Raw genomic sequence first — 23652 nt, 5'->3', positions numbered from 1 at the left:
CAGCACCCAAGATGGCCAACAGGAACATCTGCCTAAAAAAACATCAGGGAATGCTGCTCTAAAATCCTTTCATCATACAGAAATAATATTTTTTTATATCAAGGCCTCGATTAAAAAAAAAAAACAAAACAAAAACCCCAAAACATAAGGCCAGGAAGAGAGAGCTTGGTCAGCTGGCATTTCAGCAGAACAGTCCTCCTCAAAGAAGCTGGGGTGGGTGCTGGGAAGATGTTTCATGACTCCTTTCTTCCCTCCAGTTTTGATCACTTCTGTCACATGCCAGATACTGGACAAATGAGAACCACGAAAAATTCACTTTTGTAACAAAATTTATTTCTGCTCTGTGAATACAAATCCCAAACATCAACAAACAAATTCCAGTGGAAAAATACCAGTCATTAACAATGAAAACTTTTATTATTATTTAATAAATAGAACTTTGGCATTCAAAATTCTAGCTGTAAACCCTACTTTAAAAAAAATTACAAAAAGAGGCAAGAACAACAAGCCTAAAGCTGAGCCAGCCAGTGGCTCCGTTACTTTTTTACAATGAACACATTGTGATTAAGTCATGACAACTCTATTTACATATGAGGTATTCTGAGCAGTTCAAAAATTGAACCCAATTTACAAAACTACCAGTCTTCAGGGACTGATCCAGTACGTATGTCAGCTGTGCTTTTAAAAGAGAGCTCCAGACACTCCTCCCCACTGAACTAATGATACACTGTAATTAATATACACAGAAAAAAACACATTATGATTTGTGTTTCCTGCTCACACATTGTATTCAAAGAAGCTGCATACAACAACCAGCCTAACATTCGAAGTGTACACCGAGTACCTACTTTCAGTATTTCTGTTTCTAGACATTATGTAAGAGTTCTTACTACAAAAGCTTATTAACAAAGTAATGGCAGGCGAGAAGAAAGCAAGGTGCAGTCATCAGCACACTAACAACTTATCTGAAGTTCTGGGGGACATACATTTACTTCAGGCTAAAAAGGCACAAAGGTATGCAGCTGTGGAATTAATATTGCTAATGAGCTACTGGAATAAATCATCCCTTTAGATAACAACCATTGAGCTGTTTGCAGTCCAAGAATGCAGATTAGTTCAGATCTTTTCTCCACTCATGGTAGAACTCGTCATATCAATGAGAAGAGCACAATTATACACCCAACTGCACCTGCATTACACCACTGAGAAGGGCAAGGATAACTGGAGCAAATTATGCCCTGATAGAGAGAGCGCAGCTTGCTGTCACTGCCCGTGCTACGGCAGCAGGTCATGCAGAAAAGGGCTTGCTTTCTTCCTCTCCTTGTGCTCTTACCCTTCACTAGAAAAAACAAAAAAATGTATGAAACAAAAGACAGGCAGCAAGGGCAAAGGAAGGGAGGAAACCTTTTGAAGTGAAAAGGACGGAATTTCAGCTCTTGAATGACTTCATGACCACCATCAGTTTCAAATGCTGGAGCCTGAGTGGGTGGTTACAGCAAATCTCCACAATTTCACACACCTGTCACACCACAAAGCTGCACAGCAGAGTTCAGCAACCTAAACCGCATTTACATGACTGAGCTGCATTACTTCTATATAGTAAATACTTCTATATAGCGAATACATCATCTATAGCTTGTCAGAAGACAGTCACTTTTCATGTCTTTTTCAAAATACATTCTTAAATACAGTAGTTACTGTAAGTATCTTCTATAGGATCATATAAATTCTACCTGAAACTGTACATAATGTACAGTTTGCTGACAGCCAGAACAGTGCAGTATTCAATCATCTGCAGTTGTTTTCAGCCCTTGGGATTGTCTAATAGCTACAGCAAGAAGTTGTCATGACTAAATCGAAGCAATTCCAATGTTAACATTCGTTAATCACCTCTGTATTAAATATGCTGAATGAGACCACACACACTACATTGTAACCAATTAAACAGTCATGCATATCTTAGACAAAGCTTATTCCATTTAGAGGCATCTGTAAACTGATGCATATATAGTAATTGCTACCACTACAACAGGCCAAATTTTAGGAAATCAAAGCAAAGTACTGTATCGCTGTAAATAATCAATTGGTAGTCTGCTTCTTTGGCTCACACATCCATCATTTACCTCCCTACTTTAATTTGACTGAGGCAGATAAACTCAGGGGGTTTTAAATCAAGTGCTTTCAAGTTAGCATAAATATTACAGGTTCTGTAACAAAAACATTAGAACACAAGATTACAGCACTGCAATCAAAAGTATTATGAATAAAATGGGATCCCCTCCCAGAGGGACTTTCAACTAATACTTGAAGAGCATAAAAGCTCTGAAGTGCTTGGCAAATATAAACTAGTGATCTTAACTTTGCAGTACAGTATCACCATTTAGCAGGAGGGACAGTGAAGTAATACCATCCAAGTGACAAGCTTAATAGTTCAAAGTGACTCAAAAGATCTCCTGCTCCCCTGTAATTGCTCTATTAAACTCCTTGTTATTTCTATCAAATAGATTAGATCATTAATCTATCAAGTAGATTAATGTGGGTTTTGGTGATTTTTTTTTATAGGTACAGCATTGCCATCTAAGGAAGCAATAATGTCTAACTTGTGTGTTTCCTCTCTCTCTAATATTTCTAATTTATTATCTGAAATGTTATTGTTAAATTCTGATAGGAGACAGATGCCATAAACGAAAGACTACCTCACTGCAGGGACAAACCCAACCAACCTCACCAGAGGAACGAGCTGAAGCCTTAGTCACAAAAGCCAGCACTGTCAGAGGCACAGCAGACTGTGCAAGCCCACTGGTACAAAGGTCATTGTTTCCAGTTTTGCACTGGTATAAAAGTACACCTCTGATGCAGAAGGTGTGTATTAACCTGGAATTAATATTGTTAATGAGCTACCAGAGTAAATCACTCCTGTAGATGACAACCATTGATCTGTTTGCAGTCTAAGAATGCAGATTAGTTCAGAACATCTTTTCCCCACTCACAGCAGAACTCATCATATCAATGAGAAGAGCACATTTATACTTCCAACTCCACCTGCATCACACCACTGAGAAGGACAAGGAAGACTGGAGCAAACTATGCCCTGATGGAGAGACTGAAGGGTGCCTACAGAAAGAGCACAGAAATTGAAAATAAAATGGCCTTTTTTTTTTTTTTCCTTGAAGTAGACACTAGATAACTTCACTTGTGATTTTATCTAGACACTGTTTTAGTGCTCACAGGAGCTGAACCAGTCAGATTAATCTATCTGATAACACCATGTAGCAGTAGTATAAATAGCAACACTACTTTTCACAAATTAGTCCAAGTCTACTTTCAGAATAGAGAAAACTGTCAAATAAATACATCCATACAGCTAAAAACAATTAAACCACTAAATTATAAAAACATTAACAGTAACTGTTAAACAATGAACAGAAAGCAACACATCACCAGATCAGAAAACTGAAGCTATCCATTTTTGCCATTAAAATGTTACCCTAAAATTAACTTGGTTTGAATTGCTAAGCTTTCCAAGAGATTTCTGCTGTTATCCCCACTCCAGATCACCTGACTTGCACCTTAAGGCATCAAAAACCTTGCAATACCATAAAAGTAAGTGATGCATGTATTTTTCTTAACAGTGTGATTTAAAAGCAGTTTTACTTTTTGCAAGCTTTTGTTTCCTTCAGTTAAATACTATTTTCCACCATGCACAATTGTGCAACTAACCTGCAGTGATGTTCCTGGAAACATCATCTGTCCCATGAGAGTTGAAGAGCACTGCCAAGTGACACTATGGAATAAGCTGTGGAACATGAGTTTACTATTTTATGTAATTGCTTCCTACAAAAATGGAGAAATCAAGATTTTCCAAACAATGTGGAAAATTTTTCAGTCCTCAGATAACCAAGTACTTTATACTGCTAACTGGAAACATTCTGTTTTGAGCCTTAATTTTGCCAAGAGTCAAACACCCTTTTTGTAGTTGTGGTAAAAATGCTGAGGTGGTGCACAACCTTACCAGAGGCCTTCAGGAACAAATTCAGCAACATTTTGAAATGGAAAGGGCCTAAGGGGAAAAATAAATACAAACACTAAAATACAGTTGTTGGTTGTTTTGGGAGTTTTTTCATATAGCCATGGAGTATGCTGCAGTTTTATGTCTTACAGCTTCTCTGGTTCGTCACAGACTTTGAACTATTGAAACTTCTTACAGCAACACGAGAGTGCTTCAAACAATCTGGCACAGCTATATTTTATGGACTTGTTTGCAAAAGGAGTTAAACCTGGGGTTTTTCTGCTACTGGACAAACAAGGTAGACATCCACTAGTAAAAACATCTTTCTTATATCCTAATTTTTGACAACTTGGAGAGCAATTACTTTTTGAATGTTCCAAGATTGTTCTAATTGCAATTCTTAGAGTGAAGTGCAGTGGTAGAAGCCTCTGGCTTCATCATGTACAACCAGACATACACATGCATAGGTTCTTCAACCCTCTCCCCTAAGATCTGAACTCAGATAATGCCACACAAACCCTTGATGAAGGAAAGGACTGAGAGTTGTAGCAGCACGGCTGTTCCAAAGACTAGGCAAAGTAATAAAATGAGCCCAAATGAAGGAAACAGTGTCCAACTGAATCATTCTTCACAGCTTGTTCCTACATTCAGTAGTTTGGAGAAGAGATTTCTTGCAGTTTGTACCACTGTTCACACGATGACTGCCCCCTGCACACCAGACTCCCGATATCCATTACACACAGCCCTCGGAGATGCGTGTCTGGTGCTATCTGCAGCCTTCCCATATGGCTCCTTAATGGAAATGCTCCTCCTGTGACACAGCAGGACCTAGTAGGTTTGCTACAGGATGGGGTGTTGTCACTGAGTGATGCAGTTGTCCCCCATGTCCTGAGCGTAGCGGTCTGACATGATAGTCCTTAACTCATCGATATCCTTCCGCAGCTGACAAACGTCCGAGAGCTTCTTCGAAAGGGTCTCCGTGCTGTGGTAATTTTCACTCTCTTCAGATGAGCAGCTCAATGCTACAAAATACAACACCCAAGGTTAAAGCTCCAGCAGCTGTGTCCTGTCAATACTGCAACTGGTCACCTTCTTGGAAATAAGAGGAAGGTCACTTTATCTACATCAAGACAAATCACGCTTCAGTGGGATGAAAAGTCTACAAAATAAGGTACCATGTGAACTTAAACTCAATTCAGAGCCCATCAGTGCTTCTCTGAAAGACATGCTCTTCTGTCTGCACCAGGATCTAGACTTCTTGAAGTCTGACGAATCAGAACAGCAGTGGAAAAAAATGAATAGAGCCTTTCTAGAGACCTTGGGGGTTTCTGTAGTCACTCAGAAAAGAGTAGCGGCTAGCAAGTGTGTAGCAGCTCTTGCTGCACAAACACTGTACTTTACCTTTCTACCTTGCTGATGGCTCAGTTCAGCAACCTGTCTACCTGATGAATTCTAATTAACATTCAGAAAACATCTGAATATGATACATTCAGGTCAACATAACAGCTTGTTAGAAGGAAAGACCTGATATAAACTTTGTCTGACTGGTTTTAGGGCATGCTTCTCACTTCCTGGTTAAATTTAACAGCTTAGTACATGCTAAAGACTAGATGAACAGCACAAGAGATGAAGTTACAGGCACAAGGCTTATTTAAAACACCTGGACATCCCCACTCCCAAACCAGACCTATACCTATTCAAACAGCAGATGGATATTCCTATCACTTGACCTCAAAGGCTTTGAAACAAAAGCACAAGACGTGTTTACCCTCTGTTAAACCCTCATAGTGACTGCAGTGTATCTCAGGAGGGAAAGTCACCTGGCTACACACCTTTCTTTTCTAGAGCAGTGAACATATCCATGACTGGGTCCACATGAAGAGCCAGCTACCTGTTCTCCTGACTTGGCAAGGACCTGTGCAGCCACATACATTTAGTGGCCTAGAGGCACTAAGAGCCCAACTTTTCCAGAGAGCTCCATGAATTCATGCACCACTGCTCCATCTGCATAGCAAGGGGACACAAGCTTGTCCAACTGGCAAGTTCAAGCACCACATTAGCTAAACTGTTATTCCTTTGTGTCAAAATGTTTATTAAACATTGGAAAGTCAACATCACTTACATCTGATTCCCAGCAGTAAGGAAAGGTTAGGCTCCTTGCCCTGAGCTCTCTGGGTGAGAATACTGCACAGTGCTTTCAAGTCAAACAAGCAGTGGGACATTTCCTTGAACAACTGGTCTGCTACAGGCATCTTCTCAGATACTGGCTGCCTGGACTGCTCCACCAGCCTCATCTGCTCCTTCAGGAAGGCATTCTCTTCCATCAGTCTTTGGTTCTTTGTGACAAACAAATGGAAAAAAGGGGAAAGTTAGTCTGCAGCATTCAATGTAGCAGAAAGTTTCAAGCCACAAATAGTACAACTAAAAATAATTAATTTCCAAACATATAATCAATATTTCTGTAGCCCTCCAAAGAACAGCATACAGACAGCTTTTATATGGCTATTTCATGTTATCATTACTTAGCCATCTTCACCCTTTAAGCTCTCACTTCTTTAGACAGGGGTGGTATGCATTGTATATCTGCATGGGAGTCAGGATGTTTAAATATGTAATTAAGCTCATAAAGCCTTACCAAGGGATCTTATAATCATTCTATAAGGTTCTTCCTGGCTCCTGTGTGGTGGGGGGTTGGAATACTGGTGCTATTTTACTTACTTCAGAGAGAGTTTTATTCAGTTGCTCTATATGTCTTTCTTTTTCCTCAAGCTCATTTGTCATCTTCTGAATGACCAGCTTTTCTTGTGAAAGCTTCTCTTGCATAGACTGAAATGAATGAAAACACAGGTTAACAATCTTAAACAGCAACAAATTAAAAAAACCTGCTGCAGTATGGAATCACCTGCCATCAATTCCCCAGTTTTCACCCACAGAGCTCAAACTGAGAAATCACTGCCAAAATGGAATTTTCAGGGTGAATTCAGCATGAGCACAAGTGCCTTTACTCTTGAAAGTACTCATATTTATTCCACTACTTGGCTTTTCAACCTGCAGATATGTCTTTTCAGGTCATCTGGCAAAATTCAGAAAGAGGAATATTAAAGCCATCTTATCTGAATACTAACGATGAATAGAGACTATATAAACTCCTGGTGCTTTCAAACAGAGAGATCTCTTCAGCTGTGACTTGCCACCTGTAAGATTTATCAGTACTGATGAGAAGGCAGGGAGTAATGAGAGGCAAGACAGGTCCAACACTACATGAAGTTTTTAAAGGCCTGGCTGGTCTCATGGTGAAATTATTTTGATCTTCCTTGTATCCACCTCACAGGAAGCGTTGCAGCATTGACAAAATTTTCCTGCACATTCAGCTCGACACCACACAAGCAGTGGGGACTTTGTCATACTCTTTGCAAAACTGGAAAACAATGGTGCTAACATTTACAGACTTAAGGTGGACTAAAAAAACCCCACCACTTTATTTTCACGTCAGCAGTAGGGATGAGCAGGCAGAACCCAGATATGATTGTTTTTAAAACCATTTTCGTACACTTGACCTGCTGCTCTTTTAACCCACAGCATGCCCCCCAAAAGGAAGTGCTGAAGTAACGTGTATCCTAAAGATAAGCTCTTTGAGAAAGGACAGCCACACACACCAGTGAGAGGAAGGAGGCAAAGGAAACACCCTGGGCCAGGAGAGGGCAGGAAATAACTGCTTCAGGCATTTCCTTTGCATGCTTGCAGATAAGCAGAACCTGCAGTGATACTGAATCGTTGCCTTTAGTTTTTTACAACCATTATCTACTGAGAAAAATCGCCATTACTAGGTTGGACTGAAGGACCTTCAAGCTCCATCTGTGGCGTACAGATGTCATACTTAAGAAGCATGAAGTGAACAGGGCAATGCAGTGCCAAAAACACCGTCCCAGCTTCCAAATATCTTCCAATTTTAACAGTCATTGATGAAGATCAAGTTCAGGGACACCCCAGCTATGACAGATGCATTAGGACTACCACTTACATGTTTCACGTTCATGCCAACAACAGACAAAAAAGGTTTGGCTGTGCAGCCTTCTGGAAGGGGGGAGGTGGTAGGGAAGACAGGGTGAGACCTTTCCCAGTGTATTTTCAGAACTACATCTGCCACTAAACTTACATGACTCTGCAAACTAAGCAAAAAACAACTTTTAGAATATTCCACGCAATGTGCACATGTTCAGCTCAATAACTGCTCCATGTAATGAGAACTACTAGAAGTAGAAATCAGTATTTATTTTTAAAAGATACACCTAAGATCTATCATTCTCTGTTACCCCCATCTTAAAGCTCAGAAAAAGAACATGTGTTTAACAGCTTGACTGAACCTATAGTGCTAAGATTTCCACGTTCCTCATGGTGCTATGAATTCTTTATACTTCACCCTTAATTTTTCCATATGCTTTCCAAAGTTACAATTTGGTGGCAATATTCCCAGCCTGGCACAGTTGGGGTTTGTTGTGACTGACAAGATTGACAAATGTACTTTGGGTAACATAGGCATTGTACAATCTGACTTCTACTCTCTTTTTTTGTACCAAAACTGTTCATTTTGTGATATCCAAATTAATAATGTAAATATGAATTTCTCTTTAAAACACCACTGTCATCTACAATTTTTCTCTAATATGCAGCACAGCATCTTGCCAAGACCAACAAAAATTTTAATTCCTCTCACTCAGAACAACAAATCAATGAAATAAAACCATTCAAGGAAGATCAAAATAATTTCACCACGATTATGAGCAAATAGAAACTAATACTGCTTTATACAACTGCTGTCTGAAACAGAATTTGTTTTCAGCTTGCAAGTCAAAACCAATGAACTGAAATACATTCTCAAGCATAAGTTTACAATGTGGCAGAAGACACAGAATAACATGAGATCATCTTAGCAGAAGATAAATTGCATCTCTGTGCTGATAAAAGGATTTAAATTTCCAATGAGCTAATTTTCAATGCTTCCCAGGTCACAAGTGTGGAAGGCCAGGGAGATCAAGGATACAAAGAAGCTCCTATAGTCTACAAGTAATTTGAGGGCTGACACCATTTTCAAGTCTTATTTTCTGTCCTCATATAAAATACCTCAAGAGGAAAAGAAAGAGGAAGTCCTGGAAAACAGAAAAGTACCCTGTTCACAGACAGTCACAACTATTCAGCATTTCCCAGTCCAGCTCCCTAAAGTCATGTCATGCTAAGCACACAAAACACTGAAGATCACTAGTCCCAAGATAGAGGTGATGGTGAGAAAAAGACCGGAAAGTTTAGGAAACCTGGAAAGATTTAGGTTGATGGTAACACACCTAGCAAGTTGTGTGTATCTCTGATAAGCACAACATATATATGGAGTACATACGTAAATAATCTTAACTACAAAAAGGCACAGAGAACTTCAAAAAAGTTATGAAGTTCAAGCTGAAGTTCTTTTTAATTATATAACACCTGTATTACATTTGCCTGTATTACAATTTTTGCACAACCAATCTGCTCCATGCAAACATCTCGGTTTGATAAAATCAGTCTTCTTCAAACCCTGAGAAGCTAACAAGCCAATTTCCTTTTCAGTTAACATACATACCTCATGTTGCAACTTAAATTCTCCTACTGCTTCTCTACAGATACATTTCATACACTGCAATCTAATCAAACAAATACATGGCTGTTGACAGGAATCAGGCCTCCTATTTACCATGGCAGAGAAAGGAAGCAATTTAACTGTGGGAGACAACTTTTAACAGATAAATGACATTTTAGGAGAGGAATGTGGAAACTAGAGTTTGGCTTCAATATTTGCTGAAAACAGATTTTTGAGTTTGTCTAAATGCTCAGTTTTTTCTATGTCAAGAAATACCTTACTCTCTAAAAGCTGTATAATGATTCTTTTTCTCCACAACAAACAGCAGTCACTGAGTAACTTTCAACACTCTGTTAATCAGATCTGTAGAGCTGCAGCTGACTCCTAGCTGACAACCTCTGCTGTCTAGAAAAATCTCTGGCTGTAAGCTGGCTGCCCAACATCCAGCAGGACAGTTAAGGTATCCAAGTGTCAGAAACCAGTTGAACAGGGTGAAGTGAGATAATTTAGAAAGGCACCCATCTCTTCTAACAAACTAAACAATGAAGCCCCTAAGCAACAGTGCTTTTGTACTTTGGATGATTCACTAGACCAGCAGGATAAGGATGAAACATAGCAACAAAGTTTTTCACTTTTTGATGAGTACCAGTGAAGTGCTAAACAGAGATATAACAACTACTCTATGAGCCTGCAAGAGAGCATGGGTTGACTACAGTCCATCTGTAAGATTAAGTTTTTCAGCATTTTCCCCTTTGACTCCTATTCAGAAAGATAAAATAATAAAATTCAACTCTAGCTATGTCATTCTTGAACTAAAAATGCACACAGTAAACAGCAGAATAAAAACTCTTCCTTACCTGCATGTCCAAAATCAGTCCAGTTATCTGATTTTGTTGATTGTCTATAATCTAGAATATAAAATTGAGCAATTTAGAAGGCTTGAATCTCTTCAGATCGTTGTCTAAAAATAGGCCTACAGATGTGTAGACATAGATTCTAAATAGCATCTTAAAGAAAACAAATGACAAGACAGTTCAACTCTGACAGAACACAAAATTCATGCAAAATCAATATTCTGAACAGAGACAGGCAGGTCTTGAAAAGTCATCTGAATTAGCAGCAAATATGTAATTCTTTAGTGCGATACTTATTTCTAAATTAAAAAAAAAAGAAAAAAAGAAGTGTGAGATTTAAGGTTGATGATGCCACCAGCAGATTATTTGCAGACTAACCTTACTGGCTTTCTCATTCTTCTCCTTGAGACTTTCATTCTCACTCTGAAGCTGTTTTGTGTCCAACATAGGAAGTCGAATACCATCTTCCAGGCATTTTTCTACTTTCTGTTGTAAACTGCCATTCAACATGAAAGAAAGATTAAGTGGGCTAATAGAAACCAGAGGGTTGTGTGCTCTAGGAAAAAATTAGAAACTTGCACCATCTTCCCAACCAAAACGGTAAAACTGTACCTAGCAGAATCCAGCCTTATGTAATTCATGCACCAACATGATGCATGAATGATACAAAAACTCTAAACTATTCAAGTTGCCATGGCACTGACAAGGCAGATTCATGCAGATGAATGCAGGTTTTATGTGCATACTCTGTGCTGAGTGTCCCAACAGGCACAGCTCCAGCAGCACCATGTAGGAAGAGAGGGCAGAGAGGAGCAAAGCAAAGCCCAGCAGTGCTCACAGTTGCTCTCTGCCACTGGGGGAGGCAAAGCACAGGTCAGAGGCATCTGTGAACCTTCACAGCTTTGGGAGCATTTAAATCAGATTGTCTCACAGGGGCACACACAACTTAAAGGGGAGTCCAGAATCAGACACTGAGCACAGTGCTGGTGCTCCATCCATCACACCCTCTGTGACTCCTAATGGGGAACCCAAGGCCATTCCTGCCAGGAATGCTCCCACACAAGGGCATAGCCACGTATGGGCTCAACTCAACCCATACGTGCACCTACAGCCTCCATCTGCTCACCTTCTCTCAGAAAGGAAATACACTTGATTAGTGCTAATCTTGCGGTCTAATTTAGAAACCAGAGGTCACACCAACTATTTGCAGGCTTTCAGAAAAGACAGAATGATCCCCCTGTAGATTAGGAGAGCACGAAGGCCTTCCACTGGTAAGATGGAAACAATGTGTCAACAATTTGGCTGGCAAGGTGTTCCAGCCAGCTCGCCTTTCATCATGGAAACCTTTCAAGGCTCCTGTGGCACGCACCTTTACCCAGTGGAGGGACAACAAACTGCAGGAACATCCCCAGATACTTAAAAGTGATTTTCCCCTGCTTCCCTCTTCCCTTTAATAAAAGAAAATATATTGTTCAAGTAGGTCCCCTGATCTAAAATAGAACATAGTAACAAAGTCTCCATGTCTTACGTGGATATTCTTGGATATCTGTCCCATTTGTTTATTCATATTAGGCAAGTTCAATGACCACATATTAGCTAAATCTTCTTATAAATACCTGAACCCTTATGAAAAGCTAAGAAAGAGCTGGAATTTCTTGAAATCTTTGGCCCTTCCCTGATATACCAATCAGTCAATATTCAGAAATAGCCCTACTGACAGCTTCTGTACAATGCCCCTTTGCCACACAAGTTGTTGCATCCTCTATCTGGCAACAGGGTACGATGCCATTGCTGGAGTGTCCCACATCCATAAAGACAGATAGCAAGGAATGCCCTAGGCTGGCTCTTCTCTGTGGGATTAATTACAAAGCAAGTTGTAAAACCCTTACCATAAAAAGTCATTAGCATTGTAATAGATTAAGACTGCAAACAGCATTAGGTCTTGACATCAGGTGGGAAGCCCACCCATTGCAGGGCACAGCCTGAGCAGCTGCTCATACCTCTGCACAGTTGTGACCAGCTCTTTTTCTTTTTTCTTCTGAGACGCCAGCTGTAATTCTCTCTCTCTGCACTGTGACCGGGCCTCTCCGAGCTTCTTCTCCAACTCAGCCATGGTTTCTTGAAGTTGCTTGTTCTTCTCTTCTAGAATTTGCAGCTAACAAACACAAGGTTACGTTAGTCAGACACAGTGTCACACCAGCAGAAGGCCTTGTGTCAGACCACAGCCTTGCACTGACCCGCTGCATAATTTCACACCAGCGCTGCTTATCTGACTGTGAGAAAATCCTAATACCTACAGTGCTTTCTAAAAGATTGAAATGCTTTTCTTTCTAAACGTAAGGGTGAAAAAAAGATATTTTGAAACAGTAAAAGATTTGAGAACAGATATCAGGGAGCTCACTTATATTTTTTAAATGTAAAACAAACCCCCCCTTACCTTACCTGTTTAGTCTGCCCTTCTATATCATCCAGTGTTGGAAGGTCAGCCAGGTATTTTTCTAACGTTTCAATTCGTCTTTGCTTTTCTTTGTTTTGCTCAGACTCTTTCTGGCATTTCTTTTTCAGGCTATTAATATATCGGTCTCTAGTTTTAAGCTAGAAGAAAGAAAGAGTACATGCTTTATGATAACAGTAAAAAATAAGCCTGCTTTGGAAGCAGAGGCTGTTAACTCTCCAAGAATTGTACTGTCAGCTGCATGAAAGCGATGGCTAAGAGCAGGAAACAAAACCAAAAGTTATTACTCCCAACAGCTTCAAGTTACAGGCCCACATGTGTCCTCAAACCACAGCTGCTTCACCTCTGCCCAGAACAATCCATGTGCCTTACAAACTGAAAACACAAAGTTCAACACTTAAAATACTGTTAATTCTTTCACCCACTGAGATGTTCATATGCAACAAATAATCAGGATACATTTTAGCTCCTCTGGACTACGAAAACAACTTAAAAACACGAGGACCAAGAACTTAACCTACCAAAAATGGAAGCCAAAACCCTGATTTTGATGCAGTCTGATAACCACATCAGAGGATATCAGATCAGAATAGCTGCTTTCCTAAAGACCTTTTCTGTAGGCACCTTAATTTTCCATAAGCCTGGAAAAGACTTTTTGTATTATGTTACAGTTGTTTGTATTCCTGGTACTTCTTTTACTTTATTACCTACATCAAAAAAGCAGAAAGAAAGGCGGGAAAAAGGGGTATTTTCCACTGTCCCTCCCTGTCCTCTCTCTCCTTGAGAGCTTTTTGTTCAGTGCACAGAGTGGATGGGTGTAAAGGGGCAAGTCAGGACTGTGCAGCGAACCAGGGTCCAGCCTACAGACCATGCTGCTAACGCAAGCACTGCTGCACAGGTCCTCACCACTGCTTGACAGCTCCTACACAGTGAGCAATCCAGGCAGGAAAAGCTCACAAAAGAGGAAGCAGCAGTATCCAATTTCTGCTCTTCCTGCCTCAGTGAAAAGCATACTGAGGGTTCACAGGAAATGGTAAGGCAGAATTTTGAGCTGAATTATGCATTCTTCTTTGTCTTCCCACCAGACAAGCAATGTATCACATTGCTTGTATCCCTTGAACCTGATTTAATATGAACTAAGCCCTGTAATTAAAGAAGATGAGGTTACAGTGACAATGTATCCCTACAAAATTAATTAGGAACCCCTTGGTCAATGGCACATTCCTGCTTGCAATAAAGGAAGGCTGTGAGAACATTCAAAGCACCCCTGGGAATTCCTGATGCCTGCTAAGAAACCCTTTCTCAAAACAGTTCCAAGAACACAGCTATTTTTGTCTCAGTCTAAAGTCCACTCTGAACATTCTAAGAAAGCTACAAGAGAATCACTCCTGCTAAATAAGCACATACAGGCTGGTATATACAACCCAAAGCTTGAGGTACACATTTACAAACCACACTAAAAATAAGGATTTAATTTTCACAATGTATGTTTTAAAATTATATTTTATTTCCATAATAAACACTACAAGCTACAAGAATGAGCAGCTTTTTTTTTCCCAAAGCTTAACCAATACCTGATTAAAACTGTTATCATGATCACCATTTTACCTAGTATCACTTTCTAGGATATATTCTCTGCAAGTCCAGATTTATCCATTACCAAAACCTGAAATCATTAATTTTCTTTTTCTATGATGGATAGTTTAGTGTTCTTTTGAAAATAACTCAGACACCCATATACAAAGTGGCTTTCTAGCAAACATATGCTGCTGCAACAGTGACAAAAAAGAAATGTGGATCAGGAAAGACACTTACTTTCTCCTCCATCTTCTTTTTCTCCTCACTAGATTTGTTTGAAAGTTGTTTCACGATTTCACTGAGTTGCAACTCCTTGCTCTCAGCTGCTGCAATCTTTCGCTCAAGCTCCTCGAGGTGGGATGCTGATCTTTCTGAAATGTGAGGTTGCAGTGGTGTGCTCTCATACTGTGGTTGCTTATGAAAAGAAATAAAATAATCACACAAATGAACACACACACACACACCACTGTACACTTGAATTGAAGAGTAGAAAATAGTCCTGCATTTTTTTTTAGCTGTCAGGAAGGGTGGGGTTTGATTTTTCAAACATTGAAAGACAGGGCAACAGCAGGAGTTTCAGGAATCTGAAGCAAAAAGACAAAGAAGCTGGACACCTTTACACTCATAACAAATGCACAAGAACATTGTGTGGCTACTTTCCCCCTCAGATTTATGGAAGATGAGTGATTCCATAATAAATCTCCATAAATGTAGATAAAAAGTATTTTCAAAACAAATCACTACCACTGCATTATCATACCATCTCCTGGGAAGAAAAACACTTTAAAATTGCTATGAATACACCAAAGTAAGAGACACTTCAATCTCAAGATCCTCCTAAAGCAGACCATCAATACTAGTCAAAGCTTAGAGCTATCACTCAGGAACACAAGAGCTACAGTCAAAAGGCAGGTCTCCTGTCTTTTGTTCTGTATACCAAAACTTCCATCTCCACTGCCCACAGACAGACAAGCACGAAATGGACGTTGGCTGCATGTGGGATCAAAAAGGAGATGCATCCCATTAGGCTTTCAATTTCAAAATTCTTTTAATAACATAAATTGATTATCTTTTAAAATACTGTCTGTGTATTTTCTTTAACTAGTGACATTACTTCAGCAAAGTATTAAAAGATTAAAACCTTCATTAAACTAGATTTGCTTTTATAAATTTGTCTTATAGAAGGCAGGCAGAAAATCAAATACAAATCAAGCAGAAACCCAAATACATTATAAACTTTCAATCTTCTTTAAATTATTAAAGAGGAATGCACCTGCTGCTTTATTTGAAGCATAACATACTAAGACGTGCACTAAAATTTCAGTTTCTGCAATATTGTTTCCTTTGTTAGTATCTTCTCTCCCCGCACGCCACCCCCCCCACCAAAAAAAATTCTTAACCTACAAATTAGGTTAAGATTAAATTAGGTAAAACCTTAAATTTTAAAGTATTTTGTAAAAGAAGATCTGGAAGCAGCAAAAGCCTAGACATTCCTAGATGTCTCAAAAAGTCTCTGTATACCTAAGTTCAGCTGAGGCTCTACTTGAATTTCTCTGCTGTCACAAAACCACAGTCTCACTTGATGTACAGCTGTATTACTCCAAATACACAAATAATGTCATGCTGAAGTACCCTTGCTGAGATCCTAGTGCAGTGCTTGTGACAGAAAAAGATAACATGACAGAAGAGGGACAGAAAAGTGACTTCTCTGCATATCTGCCTTTAACAATCCCTTGCTGCATTGCCTTTTAGATATGCCAAGGCCTGGAGATGGAATTTGTGTGCTGTAAGCAGCCACAGTCCTCACACTGATCTATATTTCTTGGTGAATCTTTGCTACCTGATACCTGTGCTAGGTATATGAAACTTAGGACAAGTATACTCAAAATACCACCAGACATTCCCTTTCAGACTACGTGCTCCCTAGGAGTACTAGTCCATATCCTTTTCAGGTTCTTGTCAAAAGGTATTCCACCAGTGTGTTTGCCTTCTCACATCTCCTCCATCTATTCTATCCATAAAATCTAAGCATCTAACCAGGAGAGCAGTACCTCCTCCTCTTCAGAAAACCTCTCATTAGTTATTTTCAGATACTCTCCTATCAAACTATTTTTTCTCCTACTATCTCCTTGTAGGACTACCATACATGCATGCTGTTAAACTCTTATAGTGTCACAATCCTTCATTGCTATCTTATTTTTATCAGACTTCAAGTATGGACAAGACTTTAACAAAACTTAGATTTCTGCAAATATAAAGTAAAATACAACACATAGGTCTTCTCCACACAATTTGCAGCTATGCAATTACACAGACATCAATAATCACCAAAGCTCTACACTCTGGCCTGCAGAAATTTGTGAAGATGCTTTTAGGTGCCAGTTACTGGGCAGTGGAAAGCAGTGCTGAAAGAAAAGTATTCATCCTACCTGTAAGTTAGTCAGGTATGGTTCTTCGCAGTTCACAAGATGGCTCAGTCTTGCATGTTGGGCTCGTATTTCATTCTCCCTTATCTTCTGATGTAAACTGTTAATTTGCTGATTCTGCCTGTAATACACAAATTTAAATTGGGAAAAAAAAAAAAGGAATGGAACAGAGATTAGAAAAACAGAGATCTTAAGACTTATACTAAGAATACATTAACAACGGCATTCAGCTACCCAGGATCTACACTAGCTGTGGGTTTTTTCTCGCTGCAGCCAGACTGCAACTGAAGAAATACAATTTGAAAACTCCATATCAATTTTGTGTGGGTTGAGGGAGGCTTCTGTTGCCATCTGCTGCTAGGGTTGGAAGTATAAGCAGGGAAAAGCATACAGAAAGCAGAACAAAACCAAAAAATGGCACCTTCATTTCACTTGGACTTCTCTTGCTTGGCCCCTCTCTTTAGTAAAGCTGACTCCTGACAAAAGCTGAGGAGATTTACAAATCAAGGGGAACAGAAAGAACCTAAGAAGCAAAGGCCATTATATAAGATAGTCAGCACAGCTTCTCTACAAGGTCCTGCTTTTTGCTTTGCTTAAGACTTTCTCAATCAACTGCTTTACATAAGATGTACCTTCCCCTAGGGTAAAATACTGCTCTGTGTGCTTCCACAAGCACCACACCAACACACACCAACTGCTTGGCCAGTGTACAGTGCTGATGCTGTTCCTGCTGTATCATTATTTAATTATAACACAAATTGTATCACTGCTTAAATCCTGACTGCATTTCAACTAGGCAGGACTGCAGGGCAAACACCTGCCAGGTCTCTGCCCCAGCACAAGTCTCGGCCCCATGAGGTGTGCAGTAACTCTCCATGGAGCAATGGGCACCTCAAAACCTGACCCCAGAGGGGAGCTGTCAGCACCCACCAGAAACACACGGAGACCTCTCAATAAACTTAAAACCAATTTTGTGCACTCTGTAATTTTTCTTCTTATTTTAGGATATATTTGCAAGCAAGCACGAAATTTTTTTCCTCAGAGTTTCACCTCTAGGCATGGAGCATGACTGGCTTTTCCGAAAACAATGACGCTGAACCCAGGTGACTAAACCCAATATTAAGAGGAGATAAACAGCAAATACAGGTTACCTTCAAGGGAAAATACCTGCCTGGGCAAACACTTGCAAAGCATAGGGAAAACCAAAATCTGTTGCTTTTTCAAAAATTTGGAAGGGTTGTGTTTAGGAAGAGCATCTTGGAAACATTAGTGGGTGTTCACAAAATATGCATTATATAAGCCATAAACTAATATGAAATATGTATTTGTTGAAAAGATGCCAACTGCAAATTTTAATAGGATGCTGAATCCAAGCCGAAGGGACCATTTTAGCTACTCACATTCTTCTAGCTAGTCATCAGCCAACTGTACCTCTATTATTTGGTTTACAAAAGCAAGAACACATTTAAAAAATATTGATAGTAGAAGAGATATTTCTCAGCCAGATGTGTTAAAGAAAACATATTGAGAACATTTTTTTCCTGTTTCTCTATTTTTATATCTATAAAGAACATGAAAAATGAATGGAAAACCAGTATATGTAAGTTGCCATTTATTGGTAACTTAGAACAATTTATTCAACATGAATGAATAAAGAGAATGTATTTATGTGACTCTATGAAAAATCTTAAAATATTTTGTATCAGCACAGGTGATTTTGAGGCTTCCCTGTTCCCTCTACTATCTAGATTGAACAAGCTTGTACAAATATAAAAGGAGTATGTGACATCGGAAGACTGTGCACAGTTCTGGTTGTCATCTATAAGATGGCATTACAAACAAAAAGCTTCCAACTTATTTTGGAAGATTAGGTAAAGGAATATGCTCTTAACTTGTAAGAGACCTTATAAAAGCCCAGGAGTTGGTACAATTATATGAGAAAATATGGTGTCTCAATGACTTCCGTGCATGCCTGGTCACAGACAACAAAATTATTTAGTATGAGTTATCCAAACCTAAGAACTGAAGCAAATGTTTATTTTTTATCACCTTATTACTTCCCACACAGAACTATAAAAATTCATTGTTTTAAAATTATTTATGTGTTTTAAAATTATTTATCCACTCATCACATACCCCTTAAAAGCACTATATGATTTTCTGTTTATGGCTGATTGCAATTTAGCAATGCCTTCTTTCCCAGGCAGGATTTCAAGAGTCTGAACATTACAGCCTGGAGAATGTTTTAAAATATTTTTGAACTACCAGTGCAGTTTGAACTATATTACCATATTTCTTTTCATAATCCTTTCCCTACCCTACCAAATCCCTATTGCAAAAAAACGTGAGACAAGTAAATCCAAGATGAGGCAGAACACAGAGTTTAACTAGCTAGCTTCTTTTCACTCTGCAAAGCATGAAACTCTCCATCATTATATAACCTTACCAACAAAACAAACTCTAGAAATGTTTTGAGGCTGTATAGACCCCAAAACTTCTTCACATAACTGTCTCTATGAAAACAACATTAACCTCATGGCACCCAGAAACAAACATTTTGCTGCATAACCACAGAGTCTGAGCTTTATTCAAAAGGAATTTAGAAATTTCAGTTGCTCTCAAAAACACAGGTTGCCTATTACAGTAGGAACACTGTCCCCAGAAGCCTCCCTATTAGCAATCAGCCCAGCACTTTAAAAAAGGAAAACCAAATACAATCAGCCTTTCGCATTTAGGTGCCTCCAAGTTTCTGTCAAGCTCCCCAACCTTTAGTGCTTCCAGAAGCCATCTGAGTAAAAGTGGGCACAGGCTGTGGCCTGAGCTCTGGGCATGGGGTAATCTGACAGGAATCCAGCCTTCAGACTTCAGTGCACAGAAACCAGACCCCACCTCACACATCTGGGTTCAGTGAAAATATTGTACCTAGGCACCATGGAAGCTGTTTCCTTCCCAACATCCTTTTTTTTCCCCATAAGTGAGTGTTACAACTTTATGCTGACAGCAAAGGAAGAGTTACAGATGTACTGAATGTCACTTTTCACATGGTTTCATTCAGCCCCTTTGTCCAAATGCAAAAATCACCATTTTACTTCAAGTGTCTGTCTTGACACATCTCCTCCCCTTACACTCAGACTAAAGTAGAAGAGAACAGGAGGCACACCCTGATCCAAAGTCATCAACCAACCAAAAGAACTCAGAGCTGAGAATTGTGTTTCAATAAAATAAATAAAAGTTTAAAAATGAAAATAAATCAGAAAAGCCAGGAATAAAAAACATTCTTTTGGAAGGGACATATTAGTATTCCTTATTTAAACTCATATTCCAGAAGGAAAAGACACTAAAATGTGCATAAACTGTAAATATTCTATCCAATCAATTAATGTAAACATGAAACTAGTAACAACTTCTGACACAAATCTTTCCAGCTGTCCCTCAAAGTGTAATATTATTTCCAGAAATTGGGGGTGGTAGTGCAGAACAAAACAGACAAAAAGAGAATCTAAACTTCTCTCGAGGTAGGAAAAGACCACCTGCTACACAGTTATCCACAGAAGAGTTCTACACTGAAGACATCTTGTCTTTTTCTTCAGGTATAATGATTTAAAGGGATTTTTTTCCCCCTTCAGAAGCTACCTGTTTGCTATATTTTCATCATCATTTTTTTTTAATTTCACTGATACACTGCACTATGCCTTTTCACCCCCTTTTTTGAGCGATAAATAATCTGAGATCAAATCCTCCCTGTACTGCTCCCAGGTACATTCTTTCTGAGGGAAATCAGCAGAAGTGATAGGTTATCCAACAATATGCAAGACTCAAGTGGTGGCTTTGTGCTGCTCTATGGTCTCCTGAAGCAACTTTTATGTCCCAGTTCTCATGTTAGCTATTTTAGCTAGATTGTTTACAGAAAGCCCTATCATTTGCACAAAGTAATGACTTTGGCTTATTTCCAGGTCTTATAAACATGCATTTTGCTCCCTTTTCTTCCATTACCTTCAACATTCTTTATTTTTGTAAATAAAAGTTCAAGGCTTCAGTCATGTTTCACTACTTCAGATCAATGATATTTTGTTAAAAAGAAAAAGTGAAAAACCTGTCATGGCAGATTGTACCATTCTCTCACCTTTCCCAGAATTACCAATTTCCCAGAATTGCCACCACTTCATTAAATCCTAACAATAGAGATTAGGCTATCAAAGATGCTGATTCTGCGTAACTATTTCCTTGGCATCTAAGGACAGTAGTATTCCTTATCTGTCTTTCTGCTTGCCACTTCCATTTGTAATCCCCCCATCCTGTGACCCTACTTAAAAGCTGTCTAGAATTCAGAGCTAAACTTCTAATGCTACTTGACCCTAACTGAATCTATTGAAATGAGCAAAAAGAAAGTTAGAACCATAACCATGACTTATCAATGGAAAGAGAGGGAGGTCTCTATTTTGATTCAATTGCAGTTCTGGCCTTTAGCTCAAACAATCCCCTTTGAAAATTCAAGTAAGCACATCGGATGTGGGATAGCAGAGAACAGCACTTAGTTCAATGTGCACAAGCCTGGACTGTCTTCAGAGACCAGCATGAACAAACTGCTTAATATACAAACTCCTCCTGAAGTCTCAAAAATATTTGTATGACATAATTGACATTCATGTAATTTTCTTACATTCATGCAGGACAGCTGTGGACACATGCTTATACAGACACTCACATATGCATTTGTCTGGAAATAAACCAAATTTCTCAAATCTGGGACCAGCTCACCCATTCTCCATAAGCCCATCTTATCCCCCACTTATTCTAACATAAAAGAGCCTTCAGAAACCCACATCTACCGGAGAAGTACTTCGTCCCCCCAACTTCTAAGTTATTCTTTTTAACTTTAATTTTTAAATTAGCGTAAATCTAAGTCCAAGTGACTTAGTTACCCTGATTCCAAGGCAAGGTAAGATCAGTATCTTCAAACAATTCAGGGACTTTAGATCAGAGCTTCCTCCACCACAGAAGTGACAGTAGTAACTTCTTAAGAAACCAAATGACAACTGATGCTTACCTTCAAAAGTCGAAAGTTAAGAAGAATTTTCTGCTTTAGGTAAAACTGTCTGAGCAGACTTCTTCAGAATCAGGATATAAAGTAAAATACAACATGGATCTATGTTACATAATTTATTCCACACTGCAGCTGGAGGTACGCTGCTTTGCTTTGTTGCTTAAGAAGTTGGATACAAATTTTTATATCCCTTTGTTTTAGAGGCACAATCTCTTGGGATCAGGAGTCCAAACGTGCAGAGTACTGATAGGGAAAGAGATCCTTAGTACACAAAGTCCTAAAAACAATGTGAATACATTTTCCGGAATTTGGAAGATAATGCCAAAGAACGCAAACATCAGCAAAGCTTATGAGAAAAGATCTCCAATTTCCTATGAAATAAAGTCTCCTTTCCTTGTGAAATTGTTCTAAGTGAAACCTTTCTTCCAGTCAAAGCAGAACTGATCTTGAAGGAAAGAAGGGAGCCAAGGGGAGTCAAGACATGATTTCTGATCTGTACAGATTGGTTTTTTGTGGTATTTTTGAATGACTTTCCTGAATTGCATAAAGTTTGAAATGGGGGTGGGGAATGAGAAGGACACAGACACAAATGTTACTTCAGAGAGAGGAGGGCATTTTCCCTCCCATGGTGGGAGCTCTTCAACTTCTGTAGTCTCCTGCCAGGACAAACACAGAGCAACTCTTGCACCTCCCATGCAGTTCTCTGCCAAATACTGGATCTTCCTACAAATATTTAAATCCTCAGAATATTAAATGGTTTAGCAAGAGTTCCAGAGAACAGATACAGAGAAGTATCTGGCATGGCAGCTGACAAAATTCCCCAGTGTTGTACTGCAGAAAGCAAACACCACACAACCATGGCCAGTGAGAGACAAGCCCTCAGCCTGAGGGAGGGCAGTTCAGACACCTCAGGGAAGATGTGTTCACCAGCTGGAGGGACCTCAAAAAATAACAAAAACTACCAAAAAACACTACCCAGGAGGAAAGACTAAGTTATATCAGGAAAAATTTTCTAACATTTGAGCTAATTAATCACCAAACTGCCCAACCCAGAAAGGCTACAGAACACCTGGTATTGCACATACCAATAGTGTAAGTGTCTAGTGACAGCACTACTGCTTGCCTTTCCTAGTGCCTGGCAGTCAGGCTAAATAGGTGCTTTCTAGACCTACATACTCTATTTATTGCCAAGATTTAGGTTATTAGATGAAAACTAATTTCACCAATGTAACTAGCATTCACATCTGGGAAAGGGACCTTTTAAAATAGCTAAAATAATTACTTTGTAACAAAACCTTCCTGAACATTACCCAGCTCAAGACATACAGAAGTCTCATCCACGAGTTACCTGGATGACCGGTGATAAAAAGGTATCTTTTTCACACTTTTATTAGAAGTAAAGTGTATCTTGCACAGCAAAGCACTCTGAGGAGGTTCCTTGCAGCCCCACTCCCTGCACAGGACTCCCTGTTATACACGCATGCACTCACCACATGGGTGATATACAGCTTCAGGTTCCTCAAAAATGGCATCAAATTATCAATCAGGTGGATATGCTAATGCAGATATTAACAAGCCAGTCAAAATTAAAAGAATTACAGCTTTATACTAGCATTAAAATGAGCACTATCAGAGCACATAACAGCTTCATGTCATCTACTGAAGTCAGGACAAT

The 23652-nt window shown here is 39.2% G+C and overlaps 1 protein-coding gene across 3 annotated transcripts in view; it reads right to left on the bottom strand.

Moving 5' to 3' along the window:
* Positions 1-311: 311 nt before the first annotated feature.
* CEP85L (centrosomal protein 85 like) overlaps positions 312-23652 on the bottom strand; it is a 134878-nt gene continuing 111537 nt past the window's right edge. For all 3 annotated transcript variants that reach the window (XM_050972636.1, XM_030235936.2, XM_030235935.2), the window contains exons 5-13: positions 16937-17054; positions 14745-14921; positions 12917-13069; positions 12475-12629; positions 10853-10970; positions 10478-10528; positions 6728-6835; positions 6132-6345; positions 312-5031 (exon numbers count right to left, since the gene is read on the bottom strand). In XM_050972636.1, the coding sequence (XP_050828593.1) occupies positions 4868-5031; positions 6132-6345; positions 6728-6835; positions 10478-10528; positions 10853-10970; positions 12475-12629; positions 12917-13069; positions 14745-14921; positions 16937-17054 (1258 nt within the window). In that variant the 3' untranslated portion in view covers positions 312-4867. The remainder of the gene's footprint in view (positions 5032-6131; positions 6346-6727; positions 6836-10477; positions 10529-10852; positions 10971-12474; positions 12630-12916; positions 13070-14744; positions 14922-16936; positions 17055-23652) is intronic.

This window comes from Serinus canaria, chromosome 3 (assembly GCF_022539315.1).
Source record: "Serinus canaria isolate serCan28SL12 chromosome 3, serCan2020, whole genome shotgun sequence".
NCBI lineage: Eukaryota > Metazoa > Chordata > Aves > Passeriformes > Fringillidae > Serinus > Serinus canaria.
The sequence above is the reverse complement of the archived record's forward strand: the minus strand, read 5'-3'. Positions and strand labels throughout refer to the sequence as shown.